At 34.2% G+C, this 11,530-nt stretch overlaps 1 protein-coding gene across 11 annotated transcripts in view; it reads right to left on the bottom strand.

Moving 5' to 3' along the window:
* Positions 1-110: 110 nt before the first annotated feature.
* EXOC6 (exocyst complex component 6) overlaps positions 111-11,530 on the bottom strand; it is a 223,468-nt gene continuing 212,048 nt past the window's right edge. For 8 of the 11 annotated variants that reach the window (XM_081268555.1, XM_081268556.1, XM_081268552.1 and 5 more), the window contains 2 exons: positions 2,995-3,107; positions 652-1,340 (listed from right to left, as the gene is read on the bottom strand). In XM_081268555.1, coding sequence (XP_081124681.1) covers positions 1,208-1,340; positions 2,995-3,107 — 246 coding nt within the window. In that variant the 3' untranslated portion in view covers positions 652-1,207. Of the gene's footprint in view, positions 1,341-2,993; positions 3,108-11,530 lie in introns of those variants that run through there. The other 3 variants (XM_081268554.1, XM_081268553.1, XM_081268562.1) reach the window with 2 other exon arrangements.

Genomic DNA, 11,530 nt, shown 5'->3' with positions numbered 1-11,530 from the left:
TTCACAGTTTCTTACAATTTTGACTTGGTTTATAGTTTTGCTTTCTCAAGGAAGCAATTTTAAATCTGGAAACACCAAATAGACAAAATCACAATGCATTTTCAATGATCTGTTCAATCTTTTTAATACTTCACCACAAAATCAAGATGTAAATATAGTTCTTGACACTTATTTTACAGTCAGGTATAGTTTCTTCAGGTATAAATACCAAAAATGCAAAGAAAGTATTCAGCATAAATACAACCAAGAGAAAAATAAGGATTGGATTTACATTACTATTTGGATATCAGTGACTTTACACAAAGGAAAATGTACAGTTGTTTTATGTTTTTTAGAGTTTAGTTGATTTGGTCTGCTTCCACAGTGAGGATACAGTACTGAGATCTGCTATTTAAAGAAAGTAATCTGACCCCTGTGGTCATGTCTGTGTGTAGGAAGAACATATCTACCCTAGTTCAAGCTGCACCTGAAGTGGTTAGCCCCAGTTAACTGTTCTATCTTTTAATTTAAACCAAACCAAACCAAATCTAGAATGATATCAACTACAAGCAAATAGAAATATTAACTCTGATGAACAGAAACAACACTAAATCTTTAGAAAATCCAAAATCTTTTCTTCATATTCAAAAGGATTCAATTAAAGCACCCAAGTAGAACATAATTTACACTCTTAATTAAGTTTGATTTCAGGACACTTTAAAGATATGTGTATTTTCCCCTCAGAATCAGCAGAATTAAAAGCTTAGTCTACTTAAAGCACATCAAGATGAAAATAAGACTGTCATAAAATGATAGTGAAATATTCCCACATTAGACATGATTGCATTCCAAAACCATACACTGAAGAAAAAAACAGATCACAAGTTTAAATAAGGGGAGAAAAAATACTTTTAAGTAGAGGCATATGTTTTTCTAATGTATTTGCAATCAGTTTTATATACAATTTTTGACAATTTATATATTATAGTTTTACCTTTTCCCCTTAAAACTGAAAAAATTAGTTTCACATTTTTCATATATAAAATAGTATTCAACTTTTAAAAATCCATACAAATGTTATTACTATTTCTTATTTAAGCCCTCATCAGTGTATTTTCTCTATTGTATTTTTGAATTCTGTAAACAAATTATTACATCACGACCTGTGCTTGTTAGAGATCAATGCTCAGTCACAGATTAGTGTCACTGAGTATAAACAATGTGAAATCTATGTGTGCTGGGACATACCATTCACCAAATTTCTTAGCTGTTTCACGACTGTCTCTATCAACTTCTGTTTGTCTCGATCATTCTTCCTGAATTGGGCAAATATATTGTTCTTTTTGCTAGTATCCTTCATCCTAGAAACAAATGTGAATGAATAAGGTTAGTAGGATGAAATTAAAAGCTATGCTATCACAAGTAAAATATATTGGCAAGCTCCAAATTACCTCACACTAATTCTATGCTTAAAAAATATTCTTCAAAGAAAAAAGGTACTAATGTAGTTACAGATAGAGAAAACACACACACACACATAAATGGTTTTATTTTACATTTTATATGAAGTGGTATTTTTGCATTAGAATGTAAATCTAAAATATGCTAAGTTTAAATATCATACCATTTTCTAATATTATTCCATAAAGTATGCTAAAATACTCTATGTGGATTCTGCAAACTACATTCACAGCAAGACAAGGTAAAAGGAAAAAATGCATTAGAAAATTTAAAACAGCAATGTTTTTGCCTCAGTGGTGTTTCATAACATTATAAATCTATATTTATTTTATTTAAAAAATTTTTTGTAGTTATAGATGGACACCATGACTTCATTTTATTTGTTTATTTTTGTGCAGTGCTAAGGATTGAACCCAGTGCCTCACACATGCCTTTAGGCAAGCACTCTGCCACTGAGCTCCAGCTCCAGCCCCTCTACATTTATTTTAAAAGTTCCTTAAGTCAAATATATCACACATATTGTGAAATGTGGGAAAATAATATATACTTTTAATTAAAAATTGAAGATTTTAGTAGTGATATGTAAAGTGAAATATGATTAAGTCAAGACAGACTGCCACATAATGAGAAGAAAAAAACACCTTAATTTGTGTTTAGCTGGACAAAGATGTGCCAGTAAATTGTTACCTCAGTTCTGACAGTATTATTTTTTTTTCTCTCTCTCACTTTTTGTGTGTATGGCAGGGGGCAGTATTAGGGATTGAACCCAGGGGCACTCTATCACCAAGTTATCCCTAACTCTTTATTTTTTGAGTAAGTATCTTGCTAAACTTCCCAGGCTGACACTGAACTTAAAATTCTTCTGCCTCTTCAAAGAAATCATGATATAGAGAGCCTAGTGGCAAACATTCCAATTCCTGGGCATGTTTTACAAGTACGTTCTTTCCTGAATCATACAGTTTTTTGTTGTTATTGTTCTCTCTTTTTTTTTTTTTTTTTTTTTGGTTGTTTAAAAGGTTTATTTCAGATTTCTTTTTTTTTTTAACATAGCCTTGCTATATTGCCTAGGATGGTCTCGAACTCATAGGCTTATGCAATTCTCCTACCTCAGCCAAATAGCTAGGACTACAGGTGACACCACTGCACCTAATTGGGTTTTAATAAATTCAGTTGTCATTTATATCTGCAGTTTTTTTTTGTTTTGGTGGTGGTGGTGCTGGGCCTGAACCCAGGGCCTGGAGCATGCTAGTAAAGGCTCTACCATTAGCCACACAAACCCGGTCCCCAATAAACATTTCTAAGGCCTATTAAGCCTGCAATTCAGGACACAAAAGAAAAAGTGTTTTGTTCACATTCATACAAAAAAGCAATTGCATATGTAATTACAATTCTGAAGGGTAAGAAAAAAGCTTATTTTTTAGTCATTAAAATAGTGTGAGCTTTTAAAAGCTCCATCTAGATATATCTCTTTTCGTATAAATTTCTAGTTCTTCATTTTGTCATTGACTCAAAATCTGTTAAAGGCTATACAAAATGTTTTCAGAATATACTCACTTCTCCAAAAGAGTAAGGGCTGTGTTTGGATTCACCCGAAGGTACTTTGAAGCTGGCTGTCCATAATCAGCTAGGTAAGTAGACCAATCCCAAACCATAAACAGGTCAAGGAGCTAAGAAAAATGGGGGAAATGTTATATTGACTTTTAATTATTGACCCATACACAAATTAAGTATATGCTATTCTTGGTCCATTTTAACATGATTTGCTTCTTAGATGGAATGGAAAAAAGAAATTCATATCTAAAACTTCATTAACTGTATTTTATCTTTTAAAATGTTTATTTATTTATTTATTTTAAAAATATTTTAAAATTGTAGTTTGACACAATATATTTATTTATTTATTTAATTTTATGTGGTGCTGGGGATTGAACCCGGGGCCTTTCCCTTACTAGGCGAGCACTATATGGCTGAGCCACAACCCCAGCCCTTAACTTTTTTTTTTTTTTTTTTTTAGTTTTAGGTGGACACAATATCTTTATTTTACATTTATATGGTTCAGAGGATGGAACCCAGTGCCTCATGCATGCTAAGCAAGCACTCCACCACTGAGCCACAACCCCAGCCCCAGGACATTATTTTTTTTCACTTTGGAATTACTAAAACTGTCAGTAGGTGCTTTTCTAATAAATACTGAATTTTCAAATGATCATAAATAAAAACTTTCATTGTTCTGTGAATTATATTAACACATGCTAATGTTTAGAGAATTTATGTTTATTCATTGTTCAGTCAGTACTCATATTTAATTAATAGGGGTTGATGCTACTAACTATACAAAGAAATTTAGAGAACCCTTTTCCTTAAAGATATGTTTACCTTTCAAAGGAGTTGTTTGCATGCAGACTTTTCTAAAGTAATTTAAACCAAAGGCTCAGATAATCTCAATTAAGTGCATTAAAGAACCTCTGCTGGATTCTCCCTGGTGACAGATCCCCAGTATTATTATGAAAGGAGGACTTCAGGATTTGGCCTGTTAACTTTAGGCAATCATTTTGTATAAACAAACAACAACAAAAAAAGAAACTCTCTTGTTTTCCATAGTGTCTTAAAATTGACTGTTTGCTTTATAAACTCCAGTTAGAATCATTGTCAAATATGGAAGTAATCTTTTAAAAGCAATGCCATGCCTAACCCAAAGCACCAAACTCCTTATCCAACTTTAAAACCGTAATCCCCTTTAAGCCATTTAAAACCAACTTCCTATCCCCATCTGAATTGTTTCAGAAAGCTAAATGCTTTAGTTACTACTTCCCCTATTTTTTTTTTTTTAAACTCACTGCATAAGTTAGGAGACTACTGGTTTAACTTTCAAATGAAGGAAGCATTTGGATTTACTTGAAGAATACATAAACTGACCTACTGACTCTGAGAAGGATGAAACTTCTAGGGTTATTAACCACAACTAAGTAAAGGTTAGAATAAACTAGCTTTTCTTTAGGAAGGCAAGGGACTTGTCTGACTATTTTTCCATCCAATTTACAACTTTCAATAGAGGCTCTTGCAAAAGATAGAAACTGCTATAAAAAATATTAACTACTGAAAGTAACTACTAAAAGCCACTTACTGTCAGACAAGAAAACATTCTAGGCCATACTAGAAGATGAAACACTGGTACAGAAAGCATACTGAAACAATGTTTAATATACTGTTTGAAAAAGAAAAGGAAACTTATATGTAAATTTTTTACTGTTGTTTGTCAGTAAATACTTTTCCTCTTTTTCACATGGAGAGAAAGTTACTTTCATACACTCAGGTGGTGAAAATATAATTGATATAATTTCTCTGCAATGTGATCCTCCAAGTGTTTAAGCACCTTATAAAAATGGACATTCTCTGACTCAGTAATTGCACTTCTAAAGGAATGTAACTTCAGGTAACATTAATAAAGGTAAACAAAAATTTATGCACAAAGATGGTAAACTCAAAAATGTTATTTGGATGTTATTTGGTTATCAAAAAACTGAAAACACCTTTAATCCCAGTGTTATGAGTGATTAAGTAGTGAGGTGTATCTGCATGATGAATATAGTAGTATGTGCTTAAATTTTACATAGAATTTTAAATTACTTGGGAAGATGTTTATGATAAATGTTGCTACTTAATTTAAAAAACATATAAAACATAACTAAAAGAAAAGCTGGGCTTGGTAGTGTACACCTGTAATTTCAGTTTCTCAGGAGACTGAGGCAGGGAGGATACTGAGTTCAAGGCCAGCCTCATCAATTTAGTGAGAACCCATTAAAAAAAAGACTTAAAAAATATTAACAATGGTAGTTATTTATATGGTGACATTATGGGTAACTGCTACTTACTTTCATAATACTCTACAAGGAACATTTGCTAATACTATAGATTTAAAATTTATATATTCACGTATTAAAATACATTCTAATAATGAACACCCTTCACAGTCATCAGTAAAAGCCTCATTCTGAAGGATTCCTCTCAGGTTTATGTATGTGTTTGCACAAGTGTATGTGATCATGCAAACAGTCAGCAGAAAGTAACCACTTAATATATTGGTTGTCATCTCCCTTTCTTTCCAAAGGCATTATTAGCAATGTGACCTTTGGGATGTAGAAGAGGAAAGAGTCTTAAATAAAGTTCTTTTTCTTTCTAAGTTTTTCTACACCCTGGTGAGAAAGGAGGAGTCTACTTAATGAATTAAAGCCTACATCAATTGCACCTCTGAATACAGTACTGTTTCTTCTACAACACAAAAACAGAACTTTCCTAAACACTGTACTTATAATTTTAATATATGGCCAAATATCACATGCAAATCTCTAGAAACTACAAGAATCACAAAACTTAACCTACCTGCTCACATGTAGACAAATATACGTGCTGTCACATCTACATTAGTACTTGTGCATAATTGATCTATACATGTATCTGTGGAAATCTGCACATTAAAGATGAAGCAATGCATTGCCAATATGGATTAAAGGTCTAAACATCAAGATAAAAATCCCTTTAGTTATTCAACAAATATTGACTGCCCACCTGTAACATACCAGACACTATGCTAAGTACCATACACGTATTGAAATCAGGCAATATCCCATTCCCCAAGCAGCTTATATTATTAAATGAGGATGCAATAAACAAGAAAAAAGCTGGGCATCGTTACACACACCCATAATTTCAGCAACTTGGGAGCCTGAGGCAGGAGAATTGAATGTTTGAAGTCAACCACAGCAATTTATCAAGACCCCATCTCAAAATAAAAAAAATAAGAAGGGCTAGAATATTATGCTAAGTGAAGTAAGCCAATCTCCCCCCCCAAAAAAAATACCTAATGTTTTCTCTGATATGAGGATGCTGATCCATAATGGGATGGGGCAGGGAGTATGGGAGGAATGGAGGAACTTTAGATAGGACAAAGGGGATGGAGCAGAAGAAAGGGGGTATGGGGGTAGGAAAGATGGTGGAATGAGATGGACATTATTACCCTAAGTACATGTATGAAGACACAAATGGTGTGACTCTACTTTGTGTACAACCAGAGACATGAAAAATTGTGCTCTATGTGTGTAATATGAATTGAAATGCATCCTGCTGCCATACATAACAAGTTAGAAATAAATAAATAAATAAACAAACAAATAAATAAATAAATGGAGGACTTGGAAATGTAGCTCAGAGGTAAGACATCCCTGAGTTTGATCCACAAAAAGATAAAAACAAAACAAAAAAAATAGGTAATATTTTGGTGATAATATGAAATTATTTTTTTAAAAAAACACTATTCACAGAACATCCTACTATTAAGCTACAGTAAGACATGAGGAAGCTACTATTACTTTAATACAGAATAAGATAGAAACCACTGATTGTTTACTCATTATTCTCAGTCTCTGTTGGATTCTTCTCTTTTCTTGTAGTGGGGATTAAGCTGAGGGTGCTTTACCGCTGAGCTTCATCTCTAGTCCTTTTTATTTTTTGTTTTGAGACAGGGACTCCCTAAATTTCCCAGGCTGGCCTCGAAATTGGGATTCTTCTTCCTCAACCTCCCAAACTATTGGGATTACAGGTGTGTGCCAGTGAACCTGGTTTTCATTGAATCTAAAGGCTGAACATTTGAGCACCACTTCAGTGTCTAGGTTCCAAAGGATGAATGGATGTAGAGAAGAGAGGAATGGGGCCAGCAAGCATGCTGATCTCATTTTCTGATTTCTCATTTCCATGAATATAAGGATTTTTCAAATGCACACTACTGCTGGAAGGAGTAAAGAGAGAAAAGCTTCACCAAGCTGGCAAGCAAAATCAAAGTGTGTTCAGCATAATGAAACCACTCAGTAGATATTCAAGAAAGAACTGATTGACGATAACAGACTACTATTCCAAGTATACCGAGGAGTTTTTACTTAAGTTTCATGAGTTTAAATTTAAAAAAAGAGCACATTATAAACTACTCTGGCTTATACTGCCTGTAGACAAACTGACTCCCCTCTGTCTCTCCCAGGATTTCAATGGGGATAGGATATTGATAAAGAGGGTAGATTCCTTCATGATATTATTTTTGCTTTAGGTCTAGTTATTGAGTAAAACAATTTCTAGAGAAAGCACCACTAATATTTCTGAATGTTATCTTTGATCCACAACAATTATAAGGTCATTTTCCAATTTTTAAAATACATTTCTGTTAAAAGAACGGTATAACACAAAACCAGGACTGTATTCCTAGGTCCCACTTGGCCAGATTTTAGGGCCTAAATCTATTTCCTTAGGTTGCTACCCATTCCTGTTCTGACTGAGAAGCACAAATCCTGTTTTTTGATTTTGATAGCCTAAAAACAATATGACTGAAAACAGAAGGGAGACCACTGGAGGAGAGGAAGGAAGCCAGGTGAAGGGAGGAGGGAAAGGAAAGGAGAGAAATGGAGAATAAAACTAACAAAATTATGTTATGTACACAGATGAATATGTAACAACAGTCCACTATTATATCCAATTATAATGAAACAATAAAAAAAATCAAAATTGCTCCAGCATCAGAGTGTGATGGGAAGAAAAGAGGAAACTTGGATGCTGTCAGGTGAAATCACTGACATTCAGCTTCACTCCATATTATAGTCAATGCTTTGGGGACTGCCTCTCACAATTGCTCAGGTTTCACAGGATATGCTGTGTTTTTAATATTAAAACCTCAATTATAGAAAATCTCACCTCTATTTGAGTAGTGCTTCCTTCAGATGGCAATGCACAAATAATACATTTGTTATTAATCACACAAAATCTCTTTGAGTCTTGTAAACAAACAGTAAGACATGGTGTCTCAACAGGTGAATTTATTAGTTAACACATATAACTGAAATTCAAAGATGTGGATCAAACATGAACAAAAACAAAAATCTCCCTGGATTATCCAGAAGTAATTTTATAATTACTTATTAAAGGATAAAGTCAGGTATATGGTAATGAAAATTGGTATTAAGTTATATAAACAGGTTTGTCCCAACAGTTGAGTAAAATAATTCCACCTTAAATCCTTTTGGGAAGTAAGCAAACTATGGATCATATAAAAATGAATAGCAAAACAATGTGCCTCAGTTTTATCTCATCACAATTTATAAGATTATCTGAAATTAGTATCCTTTTTTTCCCCACCAAGGATTCAAAAATACCCTTCATAACTAATAACATTAAGTGGATTTATACCAATACTTGTACATAAGTTATAAATTTCATTTCCTCAGTGCTCCCTGTGTGTCCAGAAAACAAAAAGAGCAGCTTAAGGGGAGAAGTGGTTGCATGGGTGGTCCCATTTATAGGCTCAAAATAGTTAAATTACGGAGGAATCTATCTGTGTCAACCCATTTAGCTTGCTGACAGCTTCCCATCCCAGGAACTCACTCCTAAACCACACCCAAGAAACTTGGGGTCTCAGACTTGATGAAGTCACTTTATGCAAATGACAGAATGAATCTAGGCAGATTTAAAACCATTCTTTGGAACTCTTGAAGTGGCTTTTTGCCTTTGTAAAAATGAATACACAGTGCCAGGTCATTTTTTCCTTGAATCTGGTTTAGCTTTCTTTGTTTTGGGTCTTTTGGATTTTGCTTTTGAAGCACCTCAGGGGCAGTGACCCAAGACAGAAGAAAATAAAGTTAAGCCAACCTCAAGAGAAAAGCAATTGGGGATACTAGGTTTGCTTTTGTAAATGTGAACAGTGACCTGGGGGCTCAGGGTCAACCTTAGTTCCCCAAGTTCCCTTTTCCAAACACTAAATCCACCTGGGACCTCAGGGTTGCTTTGCAGATTCCAAAAGTAAACCAGGAGATCGGTTTTCCTTTGCCACCAAAAAACAAAGCTGAAGCAAAGCTTCCTAGAGTGCTCCAGAGGTTTAAACAACAACAAAACTCCTAAATCCAATACAGCTTTTAGGAAGAATACTTGTCCTTCGAACAATTCCTAATTAGCTGCCACTGGGAATTCAAGAAAAATAGGTCTTACTAAATTAGCCACATTGGAGAAAAAGCAGAAGTCCTTTTTCTAAATAGATAATGGAATCAAATAATGAGCCCCATATTTTTTATTTTTGAGAGAGGGTTTTGCTAAGTTGCTGAGGCTGGTCTCAAACTTGAGATCCTATTGCCTCACTCTTCAGGATCATGGAGACTATAGGTGTGCACCACCACACTTGGCTCCATGATTTTTAAAGCACTTGGCTTTTCCTTCTTTTATCACTATGTGAAACCATAATCAGAAAACTCCACTTGCAGAATAGAAGATAATTTTAAGTATCAGCCAGAAGAAGCCTGGTCAAAACTATAAAGAAGCAAAACAATATTGTACCTTTGGCAACCCCCCTTTCTTGCCTTTAGGTTTTAATTTTCCTTGGCTACCTTCTGGATTTCTGATACACTTTCACTCAAGTCTGCCTTCTTCAAATGTCCCATTTGCCAAGCCTAGTGTCAGCCAGTCTTGCCACTCTTCCTCTGTGAGGACTAGGAGTGACCTCTGAGCACTTCATGCAGAAGAGGCTGCTGAAAGGCACTGGTGCTCTTAAGTCACTTTACTCAGATGAACTTCATATGGCAGAGGTAGAATGCTCTTCAAGTATTTTTGATGCTCAGCTATATGGAATTCCCAGCACCACAAAAAGAAAAAAAAAAAAAAACTTCGGTAAGCAAGCAACTGTACAGGCAGCCCTCTGACACCACCTTGTCTGGGTAAGCTGCTCCTTTTCTGTGTCCTCACAATACCTTCCACATATTGCTATCACATTATTTATCATGGTATACTGTACTACTTTATTTTTCAGGGGTTGGGTTAGTTTCTCTACCCATTAAATAATCAAACATCAGTAATTCATTTTTTAGTTTTAATGATTCATGGCTATCCAAGTGCTTGATATTTCCAATATCCCAGTGGCTGAAGTGCTTTTTCCTCCTCCTGTAACATACTCTGTAAATGCTTCAAGGATGATGACTTTGTTTTACTTAAAATGTATACATTCACATTTGACCCAGCACCTGGTAATATAGTAAGCACCAACTAAATGTTGAGATAAACTGTATATGTTACCTTTTAAAAAAATTTCTTCTTATTTGTTCTACTTAGTTGTATATGGCAGCAGAATGTATTTCAATTCATTGTACACAAATAGGGTGCAAAAACATTTCAATTCTCTGGTTGTACACAGTGTAGAGACACACCATTCATGCAATTATACATGTACCTAGGGTAATGATGTCCATCTCCTTCCACCATCTGCATATGTTACCTTTTAACATAATTTCATAAGCCTACACAGAATTTATGTCTTACATACTAACAATATGGTTATGTTATTGTTTATATGTAAATTACTAATACAACTTTTGAGTTTAAAGTTCTGTTCCTGAGATTAACTTATGTACTCTAGTGATGCCACCACCAAACATGTTAAATAGCATTCCCAGGTCATACATTTAATTTTTCTGTCCAAATTCATGACATCATCTGCTATACTTACAAAATAGGCAGTTATGTAATGACTTCATCAATGAGGCTCAAAGACTTTCAAAACTAAGGAAATTAAATTCTGAAATTCATGAGAGAGGTGTTCACCAGATTTTCAGTTTTCTCTGATGAGTCATTTTGTTTCATTGAAGCTATGAAGAAATAAGATCTGCCAGTATGAATGGACTTTGGAAGAACTCAAGCAACAAAAGAAGACAATATGGATTAGTCAATGAAAAAAATTGTATGCTGATGTGTCTATATTCCAGGACATGGCAGATGCTTTAATGACACACGCTAGACTAAGCTTGAATTTCTTTATGTACTCCTTTTTAGAGCACCTGTTAAGAAAAACAAGGGGGAGGGAATACTAGTTTTTTTCAAATTGTTAGGAATCTAAGTGGGTATTCTCCACCAACTCCCTCCATCCCTCCTAGCTAATGGTTGTGATTTAAAATCAAGCAAATGAAAACTTGGTGAATTTAATAGCTCAATTAACTTAATCTTCAATAAAATTCGTCACATGTGAGACTCTAAAATTTTAGTAAGTTAAACAATATTCATAATTTGCCATTATGAA

The sequence above is a fragment of the Spermophilus citellus genome (assembly GCF_964194105.1).
Source record: "Spermophilus citellus genome assembly, chromosome: 15".
Taxonomy (NCBI): domain Eukaryota; kingdom Metazoa; phylum Chordata; class Mammalia; order Rodentia; family Sciuridae; genus Spermophilus; species Spermophilus citellus.
This window is presented reverse-complemented; position numbering and strand designations above follow the sequence as displayed.